This window comes from Rosa rugosa, chromosome 4 (assembly GCF_958449725.1).
Source record: "Rosa rugosa chromosome 4, drRosRugo1.1, whole genome shotgun sequence".
Classification (NCBI taxonomy): Eukaryota; Viridiplantae; Streptophyta; class Magnoliopsida; order Rosales; family Rosaceae; genus Rosa; species Rosa rugosa.
In genome coordinates this window covers 54,970,675-54,997,375 of record NC_084823.1, presented here as the reverse complement: position 1 = coordinate 54,997,375, position 26,701 = coordinate 54,970,675, and the positions used below count along the sequence as shown (strand labels likewise).

At 40.6% G+C, this 26,701-nt stretch overlaps 4 protein-coding genes across 5 annotated transcripts; 2 read left to right on the top strand and 2 right to left on the bottom strand.

Moving 5' to 3' along the window:
* The first annotated feature begins 1,154 nt into the window (after positions 1–1,154).
* Positions 1,155–2,966, top strand: LOC133743765 (probable xyloglucan 6-xylosyltransferase 5). The gene has a single exon (XM_062171795.1). It carries the CDS (start codon positions 1,349–1,351, stop codon positions 2,726–2,728), a length of 1,380 nt encoding a protein of 459 aa, XP_062027779.1. The 5' UTR covers positions 1,155–1,348; the 3' UTR covers positions 2,729–2,966.
* A 1,683-nt stretch (positions 2,967–4,649) lies between these two features.
* Positions 4,650–6,181, top strand: LOC133741762 (uncharacterized). Its single transcript, XM_062169487.1, has 2 exons — positions 4,650–5,193; positions 5,563–6,181. The coding sequence occupies exons 1-2, from the start codon at positions 4,720–4,722 to the stop codon at positions 5,650–5,652; spliced, it is 564 nt and encodes a 187-aa protein (XP_062025471.1). The 5' UTR covers positions 4,650–4,719; the 3' UTR covers positions 5,653–6,181.
* Positions 6,182–6,232: 51 nt separating this feature from the next.
* Positions 6,233–9,682, bottom strand: LOC133741760 (probable receptor-like protein kinase At5g61350). The gene has a single exon (XM_062169484.1). It carries the CDS (start codon positions 9,110–9,112, stop codon positions 6,437–6,439), a length of 2,676 nt encoding a protein of 891 aa, XP_062025468.1. The 5' UTR covers positions 9,113–9,682; the 3' UTR covers positions 6,233–6,436.
* A 7,608-nt stretch (positions 9,683–17,290) lies between these two features.
* LOC133741761 (uncharacterized) lies at positions 17,291–24,259 on the bottom strand. Of its 2 annotated transcripts, none has more exons than XM_062169485.1 (18): positions 23,991–24,259; positions 23,243–23,344; positions 22,971–23,053; positions 22,739–22,823; positions 22,542–22,628; positions 22,250–22,311; positions 21,932–22,137; positions 21,776–21,836; positions 19,777–19,954; positions 19,557–19,595; positions 19,387–19,448; positions 19,220–19,256; positions 18,904–18,953; positions 18,751–18,820; positions 18,244–18,319; positions 17,897–17,976; positions 17,731–17,799; positions 17,291–17,639 (listed from the first exon to the last, which is right to left on the bottom strand). In XM_062169485.1, the coding sequence occupies exons 1-18, from the start codon at positions 24,072–24,074 to the stop codon at positions 17,502–17,504; spliced, it is 1,569 nt and encodes a 522-aa protein (XP_062025469.1). In that variant the 5' UTR covers positions 24,075–24,259; the 3' UTR covers positions 17,291–17,501. The 2 variants fall into 2 exon arrangements, with proteins under 2 accessions (XP_062025469.1, XP_062025470.1); XM_062169486.1 differs by having other exon boundaries at positions 17,291–17,561.
* Positions 24,260–26,701: the final 2,442 nt, after the last annotated feature.

The window sequence follows — 26,701 nt, the reverse complement described above, 5'->3', positions numbered from 1 at the left end:
TTTCATGACGAGTCTGCAAGAATGCATCAACTTCGTCCGTCTAGTATAGTTTAGTTGTAAATTAATTTTCATGCAGTCTCGAATATAAAGAACTAATTTACGCAACCATCAAAGTGAATGTATAACAACGTAAGTAAGGAAAATCATGTTGAATTAACAAAAAGTATTGTAATATGAATATGTAGACGTATTTAACAAAGTCACTCACACTTATTAACAACGAAACCTCTTATTACAATATTGACGAGGTTCTAAGTAACTCATGCATTCCGCATGCTGAACACCGATTCCTGACCTCACATCCATTCGCCCAACATCACTAAAACTCCGATCCAATCTCAAATCGATACCACCATCACCACAGCCAGCGCCGGCGACGAGAAGAATTAGGCAGTAGCCTAGGAGCAAGGAGCCCCGTCGAGTATTTAATAGAGTTACTCACACTTATTAACAACAAAACCTCTTATTTATCAAAAGAGATCATGATCTTGGTTGACGTATTTATGCAACAATGTCGTTTGGTTATGGTCCCATCAAGTAAAGTAGAGACATCAATCATCTGTGGGTGTTGTCTCATCTGATCTAGTTTCGACAATGTTAACTCGTAGTTGTTGATGTGCCAATAGACGATGAAACTAAAATTTCTTTTTATCCTGCAACAACTGACTTCATCGAATCAAGTAGTGGAGGGTTGAGCTCCTACTCTTGCCTCCATCAGTCATCCTTAAATGTTTAATGTGTAAACTATCCCAATATAGTGTTACTCCAAAAACTCAAAAAAGAATTTTATCAAAAAAGGAAAAAGAGGAAATGAATTCAACTCCAAGGACAACAAGATAGTGATCAAAAGCATAATCTTTTCACAAAAGGAAGTGATACAACTACTCTACAAATTCAATGGAAAGGCGAGCATCCAAACTTTGAATAATTTCTCAAGCTTTGACGATAAAACTACTTTAGGTTAAAAAAACCACTACATACAATGCACCCGGGGCCGAATCATTCCAAATCAAATCCAACCCTATTTGGGCCTATAATAATTCAGTCCTATTTAGGAAAATTCAATAATACAGATCAGACAACAACAACAAAAAACTAAGAAAATGGAAATACCAAAAAAAATGAAAATGAAAATGAAAATACTTAGAATAATAAGCATAAACCCCCCACGACAGTCGGTGTTGGACACATGTCTTAAGCACTCCCTTCTCTTCAACATAAAATCTCCACACCTTCACCAAAGCCACCACCCACCTCCGCCATGACCACCGCCGCCTCCGCCCTCACTCTCTAGGGCTCCTCCCGACTCTCCTCAGCTAAAGACTTCACCTTTGAGCGATTCCAACAAATGGGTCAGGACAATTTCACGCCCCAGAAGCGGAGCTCAAGTGGGCTGCCCACCACCACCGCCACCGGCACCTCAGCCCGAGCAGCCTCCGCCGGCCGCGTCCTTCCACGTGGCCGCCAGATCCAGAAGACGTTCAACAACATCAAAATCACCATCCTCTGCGGCTTCGTCACCATCCTGGTCCTACGTGGCACGATCGGAGTGGGCAACCTCGGCAGCTCCGAGGCCGACGCCGTCAACCAGAACTTAATCGAGGAGACGAATCGGATCCTGGCCGAGATCCGATCCGACAGCGACCCCAACGACCCGGATGAGTTCATCAACGGCACCCAGAGCAGTAACCCGAACGTGACGTACACGCTCGGACCCAAGATCGGGAATTGGGACGCGGAGAGAGGGCGGTGGCTTCAGTCGAACCCGGAGTTTCCGAGCTTGGTAAACGGTAAGCCTAGGGTTCTGTTGGTTACCGGGTCTCCACCTAAGCCTTGTGACAACCCGATTGGAGACCATTATTTGTTGAAGGCTATAAAGAACAAGATCGATTATTGTAGGATTCATGGGATTGAGATTGTTTATAATTTAGCCCATTTGGATATGGAGCTTGCTGGGTATTGGGCCAAGTTGCCTTTGATTAGGAAGCTGATGCTTTCGCATCCCGAGGTGGAGTGGATTTGGTGGATGGATAGTGATGCCATGTTTACTGATATGGTGTTTGAGATCCCATTGGGGAAGTATGACAAGCACAATCTTGTTATTCATGGCTACCCGGATTTGCTGTTTGATCAGAAGTCTTGGATTGCTTTGAACACTGGGAGCTTTCTGTTTAGGAATTGCCAGTGGTCTTTGGATTTGCTTGATGCTTGGGCTCCGATGGGTCCCAAGGGTCCGATAAGAGAGGAGGCCGGGAAGGTTTTGACGGCGAATTTGAAGGGGAGGCCGGCGTTTGAGGCGGATGATCAGTCTGCATTGATATACTTGTTGCTGTCTCAGAAGGATCTGTGGATGGAGAAGGTATTTGTGGAGAATTCGTACTACTTGCACGGTTATTGGGCTGGATTGGTGGATCGGTATGAGGAGATGATAGAGAAGTATCATCCGGGTTTGGGGGATGAGAGGTGGCCGTTTGTGACCCATTTTGTGGGTTGCAAGCCTTGTGGGAGTTATGGGGATTATCCGGTGGAGAGGTGCTTGAGCAGCATGGAGAGGGCTTTCAATTTTGCGGACAACCAGGTGCTTAAGCTTTACGGGTTTAGGCACAGGGGCTTGTTGAGCCCCAAGATCAAGAGGATCAGGAATGAGACGGCTACTCCGTTGGAGTCTGTCGACCAGTTTGATATTCGGCGGCATCCAGTGCAGGGGAGCAGTGGATCGCACAGCTAGTGAGTAAAACATCTTCAGTGTGTGATAATTGATAGGTAATGATGTAACACATCAGTTAAAAACAAACTTAAATTTGATAACAGTTCATCTTTACTTGTATTTTGTTTATTCTGTTGTCTTGTTACCTTGTTTTGAACTTCCAAGAACAATAGAGTAGAATTCTTTCACAATCTTGAGATCATCTTTGTATCGTGTTCGAGTAATCCTTAAAGGAATTTTATTTATTGATTGCAGCAAACTTTCCTATGTTTTCTTTTTCTTTTTACTGTGGAGCTGAAAAAGTTAGCATCATATGTTGCTCCACTTATCCTTAGTCTTCTTAAAAGCTTTATTAAGGAAATTTCTGCTTGTTAGTGCATCATATGCAAACTTTAGGTGTAGGGTTCATTGACTTGGGCATGTCAGTAGTACATAGTAGAGAAGAGACAGTTATTGTATCCAAGAGGAAGTAACTGTGAAGTTTGGCATTCAGAAAGTTTCTAACTTCCTTTTTAAGTTTTTGCATTGGAAAATGACCTTCTCTGTATCCTGGATTCTAAGAAGCAAGGCTTTGTGTGGAGAATATTTCAGAATTGCCGGCATGAGTGTTTAAGTTTAGACTATCTAATTCAAGCTTTTGAGATTCAACTCAGAGCATCAACTATGCTTAGTGGCATCCGCATCCTTATTTACAAGTGCATCTCATTTTGAAGTAATAATGAAGTCTCATTTTCTGCATGATGATATTAAGGTTTCCTGCTTCAACAACTTGTATCTCACTCCTTGCTTTTCGGAGTCTTCAGGGTTTTGTTCTTTTTCTTTTCCCGCAAATTGTTGTGATGCTTTGAGCGACAAGTTTGGGTAAATGTTTGTTAGGAAACCCGCATTCAGCAGACTACCTGTGCATTTACATTCTTAAATCTATTTGAAAGCATCAATTACTGAATTATCTTTTTCCTGCTACTTGAGTATTGCATCGTGTTAAGATCTCTGCTTTACATACATGCACCACTTTGAAGCAAAGTCTACCGGTCTAATGCTAATATCTGGTTCAGTAGCAGCTGTCAACCTGTGAAATGCATTGAAGATACATATTCGCATTGTTGAAAGTTGTTCTCAGATAAATTTAAGTACGGTCTTTGTCTCTATAAAAGGGCTCTAATTAAACTCCTTATCAGTCAGCATCCTGGATGTTGCAAATCCAATTAACATTTGCAGGCTCCAGCTGTTACTAGCTGTTTCCATTAGATGAAAAGGAAAAGTCTTTAATCTTAGCTATTGATTGTGATTGTAGGATGTTAAAATAGCTCTTAGTCAAGGTAGGTTAACAAGTCGTGCCAATGAATTTCGATTCCCAACTTATGTTCTCCATGTACGATGAGTAACGAGTTGATGACTCAAAGGGAAGAGCCAAACTTGATAGAAATGATGCTGTATATCATGACATCTTTTACTAGCTGATGGGTGATGAGTGATGAGTGATGAGTATAAAGTTTATGTTCATAAAACAGTAAAATCTAATCATTAGAAATAATTTTTCTTGTTAGTACATGTCATTGTTATAGTCGATTTCGTTCAAGTGTTTCCAATTTTGGGAATTTGATTCATAGTTTAAAATTGTGAACAAAATAGTTAAGAAGGATTTAAAAAAGCAAATAAATTCAATTGGCTAAGGAAAATATAAAACGAAAACATAAAAGAAGTAAACGTAGTCAATGAAAATGTGCATATTCGAAATTGAGTAATTGACCAAATAGGTAAAATCATAGGAATTAAAAAATGGTAAAATCTGATAATCATCTGAAATCAACTGATCAGCTAAACGGGACATGTGAATTTAAAAAGCAAGAATTATTTTGTATAAAGACGACGTCGATTCACATGTGAATTGACTCAGACGTGTGATCAGAGCCGTTAATAGCCGAACCCGGCCCTCATGATAAACATGTGCTTACCAGTGAACCAGATTTAAACAAACAAATTTTCCCGAGTTATTAGTCAAGTGGAAAAAAATGGTGGGCGACCAATTCGGCTTGGAATTGAAGCACTGGGAGAAAATCTCCAAAACCCAATTCAAGGAATGGTCAATGGTAGCCATCAGAGACTCCAACTCCTCCGTTTTCCCTCCAATTAATCACGAAAACCTCCACCTCCCGACCTCCCCATCACTGTCGTCTTCTTCCTCCTCGTCGCTCTCGTCGTTTTCGCCGTCCGATTCCGACGAATCGGGCCCGGTTTCGCCGAAGAAGCCCGATACCCAGGTCGGAAAATGCGGCGAATCGAGGAGCTGGGTGGGTTTTGGGGTTGGGTTACTGCGCTCTAAGGTTTTGGGGATTGGTTCGTTGATTGGGTGGGAGAAAGTTTGGTGCTTTGGTTCTGGGGCGGGCATTGTGGCGGTGGTGTTTATGGTGTGGTCGTTTTACTTGCGAGTGAGGCGGAGGCGGTATCGGAAGCGTTCCGATTTGATTATCAAACAGAAAGATGAGGTCTGATTACTTGCACACACCAAGTGTTTGATCAATTGCCTCAGTTGGATTGTTTTTGTGTGTTTGTGGAAAATGCCAAATTACATGGCTTTTTGTTTTTGCATTGGCTTAAGTAGTGAAAAATTTACAGCATCCTATAAATTAGTTCTATAAATTAATAATTTGTGAACTTTTTAGTGTTAATAGTGTGTCTGTTGCATTGTCAATTCGAAAGGAGCTTTTTTTTGTTGTTGTAGGACTTTGTTGATAGAGAGATATTGAGAAAATTTCAGGATGGGCAGGAAGGGTTGATTTGCACATGTTGATGCTAGGCGCTGTCTCTTTCTGTTAGCTGTCCTTTTACTAAATTTTGATTTTTATAATGTGCAGAAAATTAATAAGCTGCTGCACCAAATCGCGCAAATGAATGAAGTACTGGTGGCTCGGCATAGAGCTCTGGCTTCCAAACTGGCTAATTGACTGACCAAGTGTAAAATCTTTAACTGCTGGATTGGTAAATTAGGAAGATCGGTTCAATACCAGAGCTGAAAATATTGGGGGAAGAAGTTGCAGACGCTTCTGTAGATGCCTGCGAATTGGTCACAACAGAACTGACTGTAATGGAAATCTGATTCTCCTGTCATCTCTGAGGATCCAATATCGAGTTGAAAGGTATAATGGGAACCGCAAGCACCAGTGTGAACTCTGCAAACAATTGGATCGAGAAACAAGGAATTACTGAAGCAGAAAATGTGGCGCTCAAGCTTTCGAGTTTGGTACATGAATGGGGTGACCAAAGACGCGCAATGATCTTCATGGTATACGTCAGTCACAGACTTAGTGGTTTGCCTGTATTTCAGTTCATGGTTTCATGTCCTGTTAATTACCTAGCATTGATTAAATTATAGTTTAATGAAGTCTAGCTATGATTAGAGTTATATGGTGCAGGAAATTTGTTTATTATTTTGAATGATATTCTGGTTTTTGTTATTATTTGTAAACTTTTGTATCTACTGCCTCATAAAATCATGATATATACAGAAATATGGTACATTATAAAGAAGTACAAAAACACAAGACAATGCTATTGAAAACTCAATCCGAAGGGTTATAAACAACCAAGAGGGCCTATCTACAAGCTAATTAGAAAGCTGGGAACGTAGTACATAAACATAACTGAATCAATCACACAACTAATGCAGAGAGCAAAGAACTCCAACCCCAGAAAATTAAAAAGTTTTAGTGTATTCGGAAAAGTGCCCGGTTACCTCCCCTGGACATTCCCTTTATCAAACAAAGGAGAACCACCAGCTGTGACTACAGAATCCTCGCTCACTGCACCACCAAGTGCAGAGCCATCCTTTGAGTTTGTGTCATCTTTCTCACTTGCTTTATCCAAAGAAATGAGACTCGAAGTATTGTCTTCTCGAGTATCAATCTGCGAGGCTGTCTCTTGAAGCTGCAAAGCATACTCCAAGTTCCACAACACATCTCCCATGCCAGGCCTATCCACACCATACTCCGCAAGGCATTTCTCTGCAGCTTCTACATACTTCTTCAGCGAACCAGTGTTAATGGAGCTAGCGATTTGAGGGTCAACAATCTTCTCAATCATGCCCTTCCTGTGCCATTGCATTGCCCACTCGGCCAAACTCACCTGCTCTCTTGGTAGAGTGGGGCATATAACAGGCCTTGCACATAATGCCTCAAAAAGAACCACGCCGAAGGAATACACATCGGATTTCTCAGTAAGCTGCTGCCTCCTGAAGTACTCAGGATCAAGATAACCAAAACTTCCCTTCACGGCTGTGCTGACATGGGTTTGTTCCAACGATGGAGCAGCTTTTGACAGTCCAAAGTCAGCTACTTTTGCAACGAAATTCTCATCCAGGAGGATATTCGTCGTCTTGACATCACGATGGATAATGCCTTGTGCTGCACCAGTATGCAGATAATGCAAACCACGAGCAGCGCCAATGCAAACCTCGAGCCTTTGCTTCCATGACAATGGAAGCAGGTTCGAGCCATAGAGGTGGTCTCGAAGGGGTCCATTAGCCATGTACTCATACACTAGTATCATCTCATTATTCTCATCACAGAATCCAATCAGTGAAACAAGGTGGCGATGTCTTAGCTTGGAGAGCATGTCCATTTCTGTTCTGAACTCATTAATACCTTGCTCAGAGTTCGGGTTCCCTCGTTTGATAGCAAGCTTAGTACCATCTTCCAACACCCCAAGGTACACTTTCCCGAACCCCCCAACACCGATCACCTCCTTCTCATCCCAATTTTGAGTTGCAGCTTGTAACTCAGCGAAAGTGAAGGACCGGCCGTAGCAAGTGGAAGAAAAATAAGTTGAGTAACTCTTGCTCTTGCGTGAGCCGAAAATGCTGCTTGATCTTCTAGAAGTACACTTACTTGACTTGGAGAACAAGCTAGAGTTACCGGAATGTATAGGAAGCAACCATGATGAGAAGCTATCTTTCTTTTCCCAACCTTGAGGTCTCCTTTTCCACCTTATATAAACAACGCCAACTAAGAACATTGCCGTCACTCCCATTCCCAATCCCACACCCGCAACTATCTTCATTTTGTTTGATGATTTCACCGGACCCTTGTACTTCCCATCAACGGCGAAAAATCCATCCAAGCTTTCTGCTACATTGCTCAATTTCAAGACCTCCACTCCATTAAGCAGTCCATCATGAGTCCCGGACTGAGTAGTGCCAGGACCAATCTGAATGTTGATGGTGTTATTTGAGGTGGAGACCGCTGTGGAATTGAGCACGAAATCTTTGTAAAAAGCAGTGGATAGCGCGCCGGTGAGTGAAGAGAGATCAAGATTGGAGACAGCCATCATGCCATTAATGTATACATTGAAGTACAAGTTATCAAGGGTCTTGCTCACAATGTCGCAGAAATGTAACCTGATCAAGTAGGAAAAGTCCTCCTCAACACTAAGCTTCCAACTGAGGTTGAAATTCTGGTTGCTTGTGAAAGAATCCTGCATGTGCTGAGCAGTTGCATAGACCGAATTCGGGGCAATCAAGGAGGCATCTCCTCTCTTCAGATACTTGACGATTTTCGGAGCAACTGACACGTTTTGAGAGCCCTGAGGAAATGCATTGTATGGAGTGTCTGGCTCCCAAGTCCTTGACAATGTGTCATTTTGAGGTGATACCAATGGCCCTCCCACATTTAGCCGGTACCGGACTTGGAAAGCGTAGTTTTGCAAGCCGCTGAAGTCTCCGGCTACGGGAACAGTGGTGGCAGAGTCATTGAAAATAGAGTCTGGAGCAGAGACAACCTCAATGGCATTGACAAAAGCAAAGGAGTGCTTCTTTGGTCGGAAATGGAGAGAGAATCTGTTGTCAGAGACATTGAGAAGGTATTCTTTGAACACCAATGTGGCTTTGTCCGAGGCAGAAAAGTCATGCAAGAGAACATACTTGTCTGTGTCCACTGAGAAAACTGCGTCGGAAAGGTTGTATGTCTGGTGTGGGAGAGGATAGAAGTAGAGGCGAATCCAATGGCGGCCGGGCTTGTTAATGTGGAATGTATACATGGATTCCTCGGAGAAGATCCTCGCCGTTTTAAATAGAACTATTGCATCCGGTGGAACAGATGAAGAGACATTGGCATTGATGGAGTCAGCTGAAGCCTTAAAGTCCTCATTTGTGGACAAGAGGTCAGCCGTTTCGCGGTCTGATTTGAATGTCCTGCCATCAGGGAGCTTGGCTTCTTGCGGAGCGCCACAGTCGATGAGGAAGTTATCAGAAGGTGTGAATGTCAATGTAGCCGAAGAATTGGCATGGCCTTTGGCGGAGACATTGTTTATGAGATTGCTGAAGAATGTGAAAAGGAAGAGAAGGAAAAGAAAGGAGAGGGGGGAGAGCTGTAAAGGAACATTTGATGATGCACCATTTGTCACTCTCCCCATTATCTATACAATGTGGTTAGTCTAGTATATATCTCGAGGCAGCGTCTATGGCAGAGGTGATGGAGGAGCATTAATGATCATAGCCAAGGAATTGGCAGTATGATCAATAATGCGGCGGTTTAACTCAGATGAGGGGGTTGTGGAGGAGAGACTGAAGGTGGGTTTTGGTGTATAAAAATGGTTGAGATAGAGGAGGAAGAAGATGAAGATTTAGGTTGTTGGAAGCAAGCAGAGCCAAAACGTGCAGAGATGAATGTTCTTTGGTTTTGTTAGTTCGAGTTTGTGATAGAATTGGTAAAACAAACAGAGAGAAGTTGGGAGTACAGCGAGTAATGCGTTGAACCTTCCAAGCGACTGAAAAAAAAATGCTCATTTTATTTATGCTAATAATCTCTTGGTCTGTTAACAACGACGTTGTTTTGGACACTAACATAATATGTGTTGAAAGTTTTGAATATAAACATATGAAAATAACAAATAAAAACGATAAAATTGATAGTAGGGTATTAAATTGAATTTGGAGGATTTTTTTGTAATTAATCTATAAAAAGATTCGGATTATTACGTTTGGCGGTTTGGGGTAAAGCTGACCCTATGCTACAAAATGTGTTGCTTTCTATAGTTCGATTGGTATTTGATTTCTTTAACAGAGCTTTGAGGACAAAGATGGATGTTATTGTTTGAAGATCGATCAAAGTTGTCGTTGATATATCCAAATTCTAATTTATTCCCACTCTGCTTGCTTCTTGGAACTAATTCACCATTAGTAAAACATCACTTCTTAAACCAAGATTATTGTTTATTCGAATTGTCCCTAGCCATGATCTCATTATTGGTAAAATATGACTTTTAGAGCGTGTTCCAAATGACATAAATCAAAAATGTCAAACGTGTTGAAGGATATTGACACTTAGTGTGCCTAGTCAAACTAGGATAAGTTCTATAGTTGTAATAGGAGAGGTTTCCTACTCCAAGTTAGATAAGGAATCCTTGTACTCTTAGATTATGCACTTTGTAATCCCTATATATAGGGCTCCTATTCTCTATAATGAAATACACTTCTCTCATCAATCTCTCTCAATACCAATATACTTAAACACGTTATCAGCACGACTCATAGCCACAAAGCAAAAACCCGAAATCTTCTTCATCAAAACTGCCGAAGCCTCCTAGCCCGTGCTAGCCGAAGACCGCAGCCCCTGCTGCCCTGCGCGTTGCTCCTGCAGCCACACGCCCTGCGTCACTGCCTGCTGCCCCCGCAGCTCCTACACATCGCTGCAGCCCGCGCGCCCGTGCGCCTGCAACCTCGCACAGCAGCCCCTGCTGCCCTGCGCGTCTCTGCCGGTCCCCGTGCCCCTGCGCACGCTGCTGCTTGCCCACACGTCCGCGTGTCTGCAGCCCTGCATCGCTGCCCCTGCAGCTCTGCCGTGCCCCTGCTGCCCCTGCAGCGCACCTACCTTAGCAGCTCCTTTTCTCACCTTCTACAACTCGCTGCAGCTGCAATATCACTGCAGCACCTACTGCCCCTGCTGCGAGCCTTCGCCCCATCACGCCTGCATCGACACGCGCGTGATCCAAAACCAACAAGTAAGTATCCAAAAGAGTAAGTTTTAAAGTTCCTAATTTGAAATTCTTTCTTTTTCTCGGGGACTTAAAAACCTCCCTTCTTCTTCATCCCACCTTTCATAGAACGTGGGTTCGATTCAAAGCCGAATCGTGGGGATTCGCGCTATTAACGAACTAAGAGTGTTCGTAAAAGACTTCGGACTAAGGGCGTCCGCAAGCATCGATTTATGACCTTATAAACATCATTGTTTCGGTCTAATCCAATTTTCTTGGAAATCGATTTCTTGGTAGCATAGCTCGGAAATCTTAATATTTAGTTGTCGTGGAAGTTTTAAACTCCGAAACTAATATATTCCTTCTTCTTATTTCAGGATGTCGAAACTTGACTTTCCTGCACTTACCTCAACTGGCTCGGAATATCATAGTTGGGCCACGGATGTTGAGCACCATCTCACTTCAAAAGGGATCCTACCCTTAATTCAAGCTCCTAATCCTACTCTCATATTTGAGCGTACGGCTACGAACAATGCCACCGCCCTCATCTTGATGAGGCGCCACATGGATAAATCACTCCGATTGGAGTACATGGCAATCAAGGATGCTAGAGAATTATGGGTCGCGCTAGAAGAGCGATTTGGAAATATCAAGGATACCCTCCTCCCTGACTTGAAAGTTCAATGGGGCAATCTACGATTCGCCGACTTCAAGTCTGTAGCTGAATATAATTCAGAAGTTCTACGCCTCAAAACCATGTTGGGGTTCTGTGGACAACCCGTCACAGAGCAAGAACTAATTGAGAAAACTCTCTCCACCTTCCCTGTCTCAGCAATTTTGCTCTCAAAGCAATATCGAACGGAATTCGATACTAGACGGCTCACGAGATTTCATCAGCTCATTACTGTAATGTCTGTAGCTGAAAAACATGATAATATCCTCGTGAGAAATTATAATTCAAGGCCTATAGGAACTAAGAGCGTTCAAGAGGCGAATTATAATGATGCACCCAAAGGAGGGCGCAAGGAGCGGAACCCTAAGAATAAGGGACACAACGGACGTTCTGGTCCATATAACCGCCCTACAAAGGAAGGTACTCGTCAGAATGAAGGACGATCACGTGGCAATACATGGCAACGTGGGAGAGGAGGCCGTGGGGCTCCAGGACATGGAGGAACCACCCAAGGCCGTGGGAATGGCGCCAACTCCTATAGGGGACGCCACCCAAGTGCAAACAATGCACCTCAATTAAAGGGAGGAAATCACAATGACATGTGTCATCGATGTGGATCTAGTGAGCACTGGTTCAAACAATGCAAAGCAAGCAAACAATTAGCTGCGCATTACAAGGCATTTAGAGACTTCAGAGAACATGAAGCCAATTTTGCCGAAAATATAGAAGAAGATGGTGATGATGCCAACGTCAATCTCACCATAGCGGACTTCAAATCTGACAAAGAATTGCACAAAGATGCTGCAGATTTTGATTAGTATAGTCCTTTACTTTTCCAAGAATTATGTAATGGCAATTATGCCTTAAATCAATAAAATGACTTATTGTATTAACTTTTTCCCTCTAGGCGTACTCAAGAGTACTTGTGATGTCTAGGCAAGGTTTGATCTGAGAGAACGGTTTTAAAAGTGAGCAACGCTCCACCAAAATCTCGCCTTACCTTACCTGGTCACAACTAAATTGAAATTACCGAACGGATTGAGTGACTACGATTTGTCTACGGTTTGATTTTTATATTGGATTAGATTTTGGTCAAGAAACTTTGATGTAATCATTGGCTATTTTAATAAAGTTTTCGATTTGTTCTATACAATGTCTTGGACATATTTTTAATTCGAACTTTATTATTTTTCAGTATGTTTCCTGGAGAGCTAGAATGCCTCGTGGATAGTGCAACTACACATACTATCCTTCGAAATAGACAGCTATTTCTATGGATGACACCATCTCGATCTTCCGTGACTACGATGGCTGGATCATCTCGATTGATCCATGGTCGAGGACCAGCCCAATTTATGTTGCCAAATGGCACGACTTTAAATGTCACCGAAGCTCTTTACGCTCCTAGGGCAGGAGGAACCCTATTGAGCTTCAAAGATATAAGAGCCAATGGTTTTCATGTGGAAACACATTGTGAGAATGGACAAGAGTTCCTTTGCATCACCTCTAATGACTACGGACATAAACGAGTCTTAGAGAAACTTATGTGTCGCTCTAGTGGGTTGTACGCAACCACTATTCGAGTCATTGAATCCAACCATGTCATGAGAGATGATTTATGGGATTCCGACACATATAGGCTTTGGCACGACCGTTTGGGACACCCAGGTCGTGACATGATGATCCGTATATTAAAGACTTCACACGGACATCCCTTTTTCAGAACGAAAGGAAGTAAAACTCGAAATTTGGATCAAGGAGGAGCACCTGCGCCTCACGGCGCCTTTCCCCCTCAAGTCCGGCCATCACCGGTCGGCGCCGCCATCCCCCTGCGGCCCAAGGGTGGCTTTGACGCCACCCCTGCTCCCTTGCCTCCAATTTTTACTTCTAAGGTCCATTGTGACTTCATGGCTCAACCAAAATCCTCATTGGTTGTTTCCAAAGCCCATCATTCGTTCTGCAAAGCCTGCTCTTTAGCAAAATTAGGATCGAGACCATCCTATGCAAAGGACACTAAAGAAAATATACCATTCTTGCAAAGAATCCAAGGTGATATTTGTGGACCTATTCAACCATCATGCGGACCATTTCGATATTTTATGGTATTGGTTGATGCATCGACACGCTGGTCACATGTCATGCTATTGTCCACAAGGAACGCTGCATTCGCTAAACTCCTAGCACAAATCATTAAGTTAAGGGCTCACCACCCTGATCATCCTATTAAGTCTATAAGATTAGACAATGCTGGAGAGTTTACATCAAAGACTTTTGATGATTATTGCATGTCCCTTGGGATTGATGTTGAACATCCTGTTCCTCATGTTCACACCCAAAATGGTCTCGCAGAAGCCGCCATTAAACGACTACAAATGGTCGCTAGGGCATTGGTAATGCGCACCAATCTCCCTATTTCTGCTTGGGGCTATGCAATATTGCATGCAGCTGTGCTTATTCGTCTGAGGCCCACTGCCACTCAACCCTTTTCTGCGTCCCAGATGGTGACTGGGTATGAGCCTAATGTCTCACACTTACGCATATTTGGGTGCGCAGTTTATGTGCCAATTGCGCCTCCACAGCGCACCAAAATGGGTCCTCAACGACGATTAGGCGTTTACGTTGGTTATGATTCTCCAACGATTATCCGCTACATAGAACCCTTGACAGGCGATCTCTTTACCGCTAGATTTGCGGATTGTCACTTCGATGAGACAGTCTTCCCGTCGTTAGGGGGAGATAAGAACATCAATGTTCAACAGGAACGACAGGAATTGTCGTGGTCTGTCCCCACTCTGTCTCATCTTGATCCCCGAACCGCACAGTCCGAAATTGAAGTGCGGAGAATTCTCGATCTTCAGAACGTAGCAGAATCGATGCCTGATGCGTTTTCTGATATCGCAAAAGTGACGAGATCACATATACCTGCTGCAAACATGCCTGCAAGGATTGATGTCCCTAAAAGTAGAGGACATGACGCCAACTCAAGAATGCATGAGCATGGCGCCAACGTCCCATCTCTCAATGATGGTGACGTTATGGCTAGGCCCACGGCTCCCGCCAAGAAGCGCGGGAGGCCCATAGGTTCGATGGATTCTCGCCCAAGAAAGAAAGTGAGTTTGGCACAAAATAATCCATTAATCATCGATGTGAATAATCCATCTCATGAGAATGTTCCGGATTATGGTTATGTCCAAGAGACATCATTGGGGGACGCTCCAATGTCAGAACCAACTCCAGAGAATAGAGAGATCTCCATAAATTACACTAGTGTACATGAGATGATGGATAGAAATTCTATGGCGATTGATGATGCATTCGCATATCATATTGCAAAAGGAATTATAGAATATGATGATATCGAACCTCGCTCTGTTGAAGAATGTCAACGAAGAGCAGATTGGCCTAAATGGAAAGATGCGATCCAGGTTGAATTGGATTCACTAACAAAGAGACAGGTATTTGGGCCTGTAACGCAGACACCCCCAAGTGTAAAGCCTGTTGGCCATAAATGGGTCTTTGTTAGAAAGCGTAATGAGAAAAATGAGGTGGTAAGATATAAAGCCCGCCTTGTGGCGCAAGGTTTCTCACAACGCCCTGGAATCGACTACGAGGAGACATATTCTCCCGTAATGGACGTTATAACGTTCCGCTACCTTGTCAGTTTGGTAGTTTCCGAAAAACTTGACATGCAGCTTATGGATGTGGTTACAGCATATCTCTATGGGGATCTAGATTCAGAGATATATATGAAGGTTCCAGATGGACTTCAATTACCCAAATCAAGTGGCTCTAAACCACGGAGCGCGTTTTCAATAAGATTAAAACGCTCACTATATGGATTAAAACAATCTGGACGGATGTGGTATAACCGTCTAAGTGACTACTTGATTGGGAAGGGATATATTAACAATGAACTATGCCCATGCGTGTTCATTAAAAGAACAAGTTCCGGATTTGCAATAGTAGCAGTTTATGTCGATGACATGAACCTAATTGGAACTCTAGATGAGTTGAAGGAAACTGCTAAATACTTGAAATCCGAATTTGAGATGAAAGATCTTGGGAAAACACGGTTTTGTCTCGGTTTAGAACTCGAGCACCGTAGTGATGGGATTTTGATCCATCAGTCTGCATATACTCAGAAAATTCTAAGGCGCTTTAATGAAGATAAAGCGAAGCCTGCGAGTACTCCCATGATCAACCGTAGTCTTGAGCCCGGAAAAGATCCGTTTCGTCCAAGGGATGAGGACGAAGAACCCTTAGAGGCCGAAGTGCCCTATTTAAGTGCAATAGGCGCATTATTGTACTTAGCTCAATGCACAAGACCGGATATCTCATTCGCAGTGAACTTGTTAGCTCGACACAGCTCTGCGCCAACACGCCGCCATTGGATTGGTGTAAAGACCATCTTTCGATACCTAAGAGGTACGATTGATATGGGCCTATTCTATCCCTACAGAGAGAAAAGGAATGACGGAAAATTGGGATCAGACCCCAAAAGGCAAAACGCCCCCGTCCATGGAATGGCCGCCGGCCATGTTGCCGCCGCCGCCGCTCATGGTGGCCGGCGTCCTCCTATCTCCCTCCATCAAAACGACAATGATGTCTTGATGGGTTTTGCTGATGCAGGGTACCTCTCTGACCCTCACAAAGGTCGCTCCCAAACAGGTTATGTCTTTACCATGGGAAGCACTGCGATATCTTGGAGGTCTACGAAACAGACCCTTGTTGCTACTTCCTCAAATCATGCAGAGATTATTGCTCTACATGAAGCTGTACGTGAATGTGTATGGCTAAGGTCTGTAATTCGACACATTCAAGGAAGTTGTGGTTTGAAGTCTACCACAGATGAACCTACATGCATTTATGAGGATAATGCAGCTTGTATTGAACAAATGAAGTTAGGTTTCATCAAGGGCGACAACACCAAGCATATATCGCCTAAGTTCTTTTATAATCAGCAACAACAATCACTTCTAAAGATTGAAGTGAATCAAATCCGATCAGAGGATAATGTAGCAGACTTATTCACTAAGTCGTTACCTAAATCCACCTTCGAAAAACATGTGAAGAGTATCGGATTAAGAAGGTTATCCGAACTCCCATGATTGTAGCAATCAGGGGGAGATTTCGACATCAGGGGGAGTTACTCAGTCTCGAAGGATCAAGGACGTGTTGCACTCTTTTCTCCTCCTCGAGTTCATTTTTATCCCACAGGGTTTTTCACTTGAGCAAGGTTTTTAACGAGGCAACGGATGAAGCGTCACCACCAAGTTTGAGCGGCACAAGGGGGAGTGTTGAAGGATATTGACACTTAGTGTGCCTAGTCAAACTAGGATAAGTTCTATAGTTGTAATAGGAGAGGTTTCCTACTCCAAGTTAGATAAGGAATCCTTGTACTCTTAGATTATGCACTTTGTAATCCCTATATATAGGGCTCCTATTCTCTATAATGAAATACACTTCTCTCATCAATCTCTCTCAATACCAATATACTTAAACAAAACGCATTTTTTAGGGAATGTACACATAATTTAATATTTTTATATAAGATTACTGTAGTCATTCAAATGGAAGGTTTTATTTTTCTCCCTATTTTCCTTGGCAAGAGGAAATACTCAACCCTGCACTTGCCAAACGTTTGGAAAAGATAACAGTTTCTCTTTTCTGAGCTCCGAATCCGTGAGACGAGGCCTAAGCATGCAGGCAAACATTGCAGAGAAACAAATGAATAATAAATCACGTTTGAAAAGGAACAGATATAACAGCTGCCAATGGAGATGGGCGGCTTCTAACCCAAAAAAAAAAAAAATAGATAAATTAAGATGCAGGCCAATGTAGGTTAGGATCTTCGAAAGAGTCAACTCTTAAACTAGAAGGTCAAACACTTTCATTCCACTCTGGACATTCAACTGACTAATATAGTTAGAAGATGATACAGGGGATTTGCTGGTGTAAATATTGGATTTTATTTATATTATTTTGTATGGGTCTAACCCCGGTAAGTTGCAACAAATAACAGGGATCCACCAACAATCGGTGGATCAAAGAATGTTGAATTCTGGAGTATACAATTTGTTTGTATCAGAGAGTATACATTCTAAAATATATTTCAATAACAGTAATGAAGAACTGACCCTAATGTTACAGCTTTTCTCATTGCACTTGACAACCTTGCTCTTCTGCTCTGAGATACATTAGTCCCTGTTGTATTCTCTGCAAAGCGAAAAATGCATGTAAACCAAAAGTAGATATTACTAGTCTGACGACCGAGTTACTCCTCTCTTGGAAGCTCTGCTGTTCATATGCCATGGAATAAATTCAATGCAGCAGAAGTAGTATGGCATTGGCATTACATAGAATCTCAAAATAGTGCAATTCCTACCTCTTTTGTATCTCTCATGCGTAAGAGATCCAATCTTTCGTGAGGACGTCGGTTTGAAAGGGAAGCCAGCTGTATCGGAACATGCTAATAACTGTCAATAACTTGATCTTGTATTCATAAATTGTTGCAAATAAATAGTAAAGTAAATATATAAATAACGTTTTACCCAGAAGCTGAAGCGCTCAGGATCTTGAACTGATGGCATCATTGCTTCTACACTGAGAAGTTTCTCAAGTCGTCTTCGATCTGTAAAGAGTTGGTGTCATCCAACAAAAAGGATACATAGGGAGACACATCATAAGAATAGGAACATAAATCATTCTTATGTACACAGGCATTAAAGAGTAACCTTAAAAACAGTTCTAATTGTCAAAATTAAATAAGATATGGTGAGCATGTCCTCCCCAGTTTTTCAGGCAAAAGTTTACAATAGATAAGATGAGAAACAACATTATCCCATAAGGTTTGACTCTAGTAACAATTAATCTGCCATCACAGGATTCAACAATATACCTCGACTTGCTGCTCTTTTACCCCGCCCTATCCATAAGCGAGCATATTCTGCTGCATTATTCGTCAATTCCTGCAACTGTACGCATGTAGAAGTTAGAACAAAGATATACAACCAAAATGATGAATGCTACAGTTAATTTAACACATTAGCTACACGGTGTTTAGCAAGAGCAATACTTGACCTAATTCCATATGAAGCTCTATATTTTGAGAATCAGAACCAAATCTAGTTCGATAGGTTATATTATAAGATGCCTTGTCCATCACCATGTTAAATATTGGGAATTGCAACAGAAAGTCCACAGCTTTGCATTTAGCAGATAAGTATAAAATAGTCATTTAAAAAAAAAAGTATAAAATAGTTTATTTTGAAAATATTCAAAGCACCAGATCATATTCAAGCTTCTCTTACTACCTTTGTCATGTTTAAAGAATAATAATAAAAATAAAGACGAATCGCTCATACAGAGAAATTCAATATGCGAAGCAAAATTATCATAAACTTACTTCTGTTCTCTCTCTAGATCCTTCTGGTGGGCATATATCCTGTACCCATTCAATCTCTGCAACTCGGTACCTGAAGAACATATTACAAAGATAAGATATTGAACAACAGCAATAAGTACACAAATGAATAGCTAGCAAATCATAAGAACTCACCCATCTTGGTCCCAAGATCGAATTATGTGAAACCTTCGGCGACTTTCAATCTGTGAAAAGATGCACACATAAACCATTCAATAAGACAAACATCACAACTTTAGCAAAAATATGTGCTAACATGGAAATATAGGTATCTTAGAGAAGACTTTTCTTTTATTTGGAAGTTTGGCTACATAATTCAAGACCAAAAAAAAAAAAAGAATAGTGGTTCATGAATAATAAGTAGATTCTTTCAAAGTAGACCAGTTTAGCCATTTACAATTTATGAAAAAGAGGTAAACATAGATTTGAGCAAAAAGCAATCATATCCAACCTCTAAATAGAAACGCCCATCTGGAAGCGGTTCACACCTACACATATAACCATTATAGTCAGTTTTTTTATTTTATTTTATTTATTTATTTATTTATTTGCACTAGTTTACCAATGACATTTCCATGATAAAAAAAATTGAGGAAAGAAGCAGGATGAAAGACCTACTCAGTAATTTCCACCTCACAAGCAAAATCAGCTACGGAACCTGTTGTAGAATCGATGATGACCTAGACCATCAAATAACAAGCCACAATCAGTGGAAGTTTCAATTGGATCAACCTTGATACACCTTAAAAGTTAAAAGGGAAAGAAAAGGACCAGTAACAATAATCTACCATTCCCATCCGACGGTTGCCTTCCATTATCCTCCTCACCTGTAGTTGAAGTATCAAATATTAAACAAAAGAATCTATGGGCCTTACTAATGTAACAAGCAGGTACCTAGTATGCTGCTAGATGAGCTTATCAGCATATATCTGCTGGCAAATGCAGTGTCTATGTTGAATTATGTTTTAAAAACCATGTTTGAATATTAGAAATTGTTAACCAGCTTACCATAAGTCTATATCGAGGCTCAAAAATGTGTAGTGGAAACTTCTGAAAAGGAAGGACAACATCCATTACAAAGAGTGGCATCAAATCAGCACCAAAGTTTGTCATTGTGTCATTCTCTGACTTCCTTTCAGCAAATTCCTCTGGGAAGTTCTTTTGTATAATGTCGTTGAGTGTCACACTGGTAAGAGTATAAAGAAATTGAGTACAGAGTATAGACTATTAAAACACAGCAGTATTAGTAAATCTGAAAGGCTTTAACACAAATTAGCAAATACTTTCATACTAAGAAACCTAAAGCCTAGCATTGTCTGCATGGTGAACAATTTAAACGAACCCACCAAATGACACAAATTGACAGATAAGAAGTTTCACATTGGTTAAAGTTTATATGTGCACAGAGGGTAGAACCACAGGTCTTAATTATTATAAGGTTGTATTTTCTGATAGGAGCATATTTATGCTACGTTATTTAACCCTATGCTTTTCTTTGTTAGTTTATATTATTTTTAGCTGATTTATTTGTTTTTGTGTTTATTAGGTTTTCCGAAGCAAATTAGGAAAAGAAGGCTTAAAGAAGGAAAGTGCGTGGAATTCTGATTCAATAAGGATTTTCGATGGATTATGACTTTTCTTTGCATCCACAAGGAAACAAAGTGGAAGAGTTTTAAGACTGAATAAAAGGCTTTTAGAAGTCACAATCAAGGCCTACAACGCACAAGAGAAGCAAGAAACCATTGAAGCAACTCAAGGAGAAGAAGTAAAGTTCGGAGCCCAGAAACGATCGATCGCTGGAATCTGGAGATCGATCGTTTGCCCTGTTTTCCATCTTTTTGATTCTTTCTTCTTTCCAAAACTCATGTATTTCTTTTGTGTGTTTTCCAAGATTATGAGTAGCTAATTTTCTTTTAGTTAGGGGCTGCTTTCAGCCCTAGACATGGTGTAACTATGATGTTGGTGTTTATTTAATAAGTTCTTTGGGTTTCGGATATTCATTGGTTTATTGTTTGTTCATTGATCAACTTTGTATGTCTATTGATGGTGCGCAACATTAGTATGCATGCTAGGTTGTAAAGCTATGAGTGTCTTGTATGATCATCATATCTATTTGCATTCTAGAGTAGCGAGTGAATGACTTGAGCCCCATTCATATAAACCAACGTCTAGGTAGATTAGGACAACATCAGTACCGAAATTACCTAGCCTTATTCATAATCTTCTAGACCTTAATGACTTCTAGGTGAGAGCTGTGCGAGAACATCACTCTAGGTTCCATTCTAGAAGCTAAGTTAAGTTGAAAACATCATTCTCTTAACATACCAAGTAAGAAAGATTGATAGGTTAAGTACAACACATCATTGGCTTAGCTTGAGTAAGGATATCCGAATGAATTGAACATGTTAGTAAATACATCATAGGTGTAATCATTGTCTAGTGGTGAGAAGTAGTTCCTAGCTAGTTTCCTCATATTTGATCAAAACCAAAATCCCCAAATTGTTTTCTGTTTTCTTCAGTCCTCCGTCCTCCGTTTTCTTCATTTTATTTAGTATAGCAATTCAACTCCGATTACCCCCAAATTTTGTGTGTGTCTTCGTCTGTGTGTCTAGTTAGTGTGTATTTAATTTTATAATTTTTGGTTGAGTCTAGGTATAGTTTTTATTTTCGTCTTTGTCTAGTGTCTGTTTTGAGTTTTCAGAGTCTGTTTTGCAATTGTTGAGCCACAATCCTCTGCGGGAGACACCCTCTTTCCTAACTACCATCGATACATTGAGATTGCAGGGTTTTATTTATACACCTATTTTAGGTGTATCATTTTCCAAATGTCAGCCTCAGTGTATAGTGTATACTTAGGGATTACTGCCTGGGTGTGCAGAGACATGTTCATTACAAATAGCATAGGCCATAGGTAGGGAAGAAAAATAAAACAAAGCAAAGCTTCTGTTGCTAAATGAGTAAATGAATACAGGCATCTCATTCAATTAATACCAAATGAGCAAATTACCTGATTGCACATGTTCTAGGACTAATGAACAGAACGGTTCGGCATAATGGACATTTGTTACCTAAGATCAGTATCACAGGTCAAGGAAAAAATTAGGAAAAGAAGGATATATATGCAGGCACAGTTGAAATAACTCAATAATAGCAAAACACTCACCTCGATCCATTGACTGAAATAAGCATGATCGACAAAAGGAATGTCCACAAGGCGTTGTCACAGGTTCATAGAGTAACTTGAAACATAACGTGCAATCAAAATCATCACTGCGTTCTGCTTTTCGTTCTGGTTTGCTATGGCTTCTCTTCCCTATCACGCTAACTTGTATACTCTCCAAATTCTGAAGAGCTGTCCGAAGAGGATTGCTACAGAATAGCACATAAAGCAGACCACAAACTCAGAAACAGCATATTATATAGCCAGTGGGTATCCATATTTTGTTTAGTAATCAACAAAATGGAAACAGTTATGTACTACCTTAAAGGGTCAACATGAAGACCGCATAAGATAATATCCCGGGCCATTTCATATTTCTCCAGCTGTAAATTCAAATCAACGTTAGCTTTAATATGATGGACAACCAATTCCTAGAAATCTATCATAGGGCGGACATGCACCTAATTAAAAAATATAAAAGATTAATGTTTTAACTGATTATAAAATAAGCATAGAAAAGGCAGACTCCTGGAGGATCGATTCACAACCACTTGCATAATCCAATGGCCCTTCTCCCAAAATAAGAAAAGATGAATAAGCAACAGTCACTTACCAAACTTAGAGCTTCAGCTTTCAACATATATGGTTTTGCTGAATTACTTCGGAGGTTGATTAGCTTCTCCACATCTTTTAAAGCAAGCTGAAAGAAAAATTATTTAACTTTTTTAGATTGTTTCTAAAGGTTATCTGGTTGAAACTTGAAAATGGTCTTTTCTCCTAATACATAAACAATGAGCCATTAAGACATACTTCAGCATGTATTGTAGGATCCAATCCAGTCCGTGCTCTATATTCAGAAGCCGATGCTGGTATGCGTTTAAGGAATTTACTGATCCTGTTAGAGATGGGTTTACAATAGTGTAACAAAATTTAGGTAAGAAGTCATGCAGGTGGTGCTTGAAAAACCACACCCTGGACAACTAATGAAGTAATGATACAAAAGTAAATGCGGAGGGGAAAAAAAGTGATTGTGAAAATTAACCTGATATAAGCAGCAGTTCGGTTGCCAAGAACAACAGGGTCACATGGTTTAATGTTATTGGCTCTTGTGTAGCAACTAATTGCCTGACGAAAGTAACTTGATTGATTAGTAAAAGGAAAAAACAATCGCTTCAGAGTTATCAGAATTATTTATACAAAATGGTGCATCATAGAAAATCGCTCGAGTTTATTCTTTCATTTCTTGGAAGATTTATTGAACAAATAAAAAAACAAAGTTTCTTATATATACTGGATAAAATGACATAATGTCACCTCCTCAAATCGATTCTCTCGAAAAGCCTGGTTTCCCTTCTGCACAAGATCAAAAACATGACTAAATATGTCCCAGGGCAATGCCGGTTCTCCTTCATTAGCCTGCGATTTCAAACATTTCCTTACCCTTCAGATTCCCTATCACAGTCTCACATTCTCAACACACAAAACTCAACTCTCAATTCAATCAGATTACATATAAAAGCTCAACAGCTCAAAAACCATAATTTCTCCGCAATCAAAATCAACATCTTATTGTCAACATGAACTCATCAAATGCTCGATTTTCCACGAACCAATGATCAAACAATCCCAATTCCAGTTAATAATTCATTTTCTCAAGACTCTTACTTTTTTTCTCAATTACTAACTAAACTCCAGCTGGCAAAGTGAAAAAAATTACAAGCAAAAGCAAACAAACCAAGCTCAAATCTTTAACTTGTTTTTGCCCTAAACTCTTCACAGCAACCCAACACTAGACACAAACCTCCAAACCAAACAAACAAAACTAAAACCCAATTCATGAACAAAACTCCTCTTTCCTCTCGCAAGAAAATGCCGCCAAAAACTTCAATTTCTCCACCTAAATTTCCCAATCTAGTTTTCTACGCTCCAAAAAACCAACTCAATTTCCTCCTCATTTCTTCACATTTTCACCACAACAAACACGAATTTTTTTTTTTTTTTTTTAAAGAAAAAAAGAAAGAAAAGGAACGCACAGTTAGAGTTAGAGGATAAGAGTCGTCACCGAAATGTAGTCTTCCACGTCATCAGGGCCGTCGGTCATGAACCCCGACGACGACGACGACGACGGCTCTGCCTCGGTGGACATGAAGAGCTGAAATTCCAATCGGAAATCCAATCCAAACTCGAAAAAGCTTGAAACTTTAGAGAGTCTGACACTGAAAGCTTAAAGCTTTGAAGCTTTGAAGGGCTTAATAGAGAAGAAAACGAAATGGGTGTCCATCGTGTTCCTCCCCCTACCCCTTCTTCGGTTATACGGACCACATTTCACTACGTCCCCCCCGCCTTTATTCTACCGGATTTTCTAGATCCTCTGCTCCGCAACCTCACCTAGTCACCCCCCTTGGATCAACAGTTGACGTTGACCTATTCCACGTGGCGTCATTACATTGGCTGCAACAATATTCCCCTATCCGTTTTTCCAAGCACGTTTTCCCAATTTTTTCAATCAAAGAGGAGAGAGGAGTTTCGGGAACTCTATCACTGCTTTGTTGGAGAAAAATGTTACTTTGTTGACTGAAGAATACGTTGTATATACTAGACTCCAAACACATCCTATGGGTGTGAGTAATTATGTGGGAAGTTGTGGAGAAAATTGCTGCACATATTTTATTTTTTATTTTTTATTTTTTTTTGTTAAATTTCTTTTGTTTTTCTTTTATTTGTGAATTGACCATTTTGTCTTTCTCAAATATTTCAGTTCAAATGTTTTTTAATATTTAAGGGATATTTTGGTAAAATTTTTCTGTTTTGGCTGACATCTCTTCTCTTAATAATAGTATAGATAAACATACAGAAAATTAGTTCGCTTCAAGCATCACTCGGCATTGTGAAAACCTTTTGCGAGTGATGGAATGAGTTGGAGACAGAGAGGGAGTATATAAGAATTGGTGCCGTCGTGTTGATGCCGTTGGTGGGATTTGGAAACGGCGACCGTCTAAGGGCACCAAAACACATACTTCCACTAGTGATTAGTCCAAGCTTTGATATTATAGTGTATCTATGTGATTGTGTGTGACACAAGATTTAAAAATAAGTTGAAGAAAAAAAATGGGTCAACAACTTGGACTTTTAAATACCCCATAAAGGAATTGAAAAGGGCCTACGGCAATGTTTTGGCTACGAGTGACTTGGTTTTATGTGGACAATACCCTAGGGGGTGTGCTACATTGGAATTTGGCCACGTTGACTTGCTTACATCCACACTTTTGTAAAAGGTTAGTTGGTACTTGGATTGATTCTATGGTTTTTGGTGGCCATAATGTTGTGCTTAGTGAAAGATGCGACCCTTAATCATCGGCTAAAAGCATCTAATAATCACCCTTTGTCATAATTGGTGCCATTTGGGAGGTTTTTAAGTCAACTAACTTTGGTTTAATAAACAAAAGCATGGTCCAATTATTCTTGTTATGCCTCCTTAATCATTAGTCCTATGTTACGGCTAGTACAGCTGAGCAAAGTCAGAGTGAATACTAAGAAACGGAGTGAGTTAAATATGTTGACTCACGTGAAAGATGAATGGAGATTGGATAATTAGTTTGTCCTTATTGTTTTGGAAGGGATGAGCTTTGTCTACATCATTTGTGGGTTCTTCCCAATGTACTATTGTCCATAAATGACAATTGTATTAACAAATTATGCTCAATTATGATATATTTTGCGATACATAGAGGCTTGACTCAAAATGTGTTTTACATCAGGCTGTAATAGTTTTTCATGTTCGGACGATATGTTTTAACCCAATTCATATTGCAGCCTAATAAAAAAGAAAGACGAATTACACACGAATCATCATGCCATGCACGTGGACTCAAGCCACATTCACGTACTTGGGGCTTATAAAAATAGGTGTGGTGTGGAAGGTAACAGAATTGCATGAGGCCTGTTATTAGTTTTAGGCTCGTTGGTAATTTTGGACTTGGGACCAAAATTCAAGGCCAACGGCCTAACTTTTAATACGGGTAAATGAAGAAGAGATATTCCAAATTAACAAGCCATATATATTTATCATAACAACAACTCTCTTTCAAACCAAACAACCAGCATATTTTTACACTAATAGTGATTTCCTCTCAAATGTAGCATTATTTTACACAACATTGATTTTAGTCTTACATGTGTAACAATGGGGACTCAATCACAGCAGCAAATCCTACCTAAATCACGGCAGAAAATCTGCCAAACCTATTCCACAATCTTCTTTAGGCAAAACCTGACATACCAATAGGCATTACAAAATTCAGTACATGCATTTAACCCAGGCGATCTCTTTACCCAGCAGTAGAGACCTTCCACCAAGATTCCTTTAACTGCTGGAATTGCATATAAATAGATACCGCTATTAACCAAAAAGGGACGGGATGGAAGATGCTAGCAAGCTCTCTAGCACTCTTCTTCTCCCATGCTTCCTTTCTCCCAAATCCATTCATAGTTTTTCATCCTTTCCAACTCATCTTCTGTCCAAACTCCTTATCTCATATACCTCAACTAGTATACAACACTACTGGGATCTCTTCTTCTAATACTCACGCTTCTCTAGCACCCATGCCACACGCATCTTGCCAAATCTCTTTTAGAATGTTCAATTCACTGCCATGAATATGCAAAGAGCTGCCAGGAAGAACACAACAGCAAGCTTCCTAGGATTCTCAGGTCCTTCAAAGTTTATTGAGCCTAGTCTTCGCTAACTCAGACAAAGGGGACAAGATTTTAGGC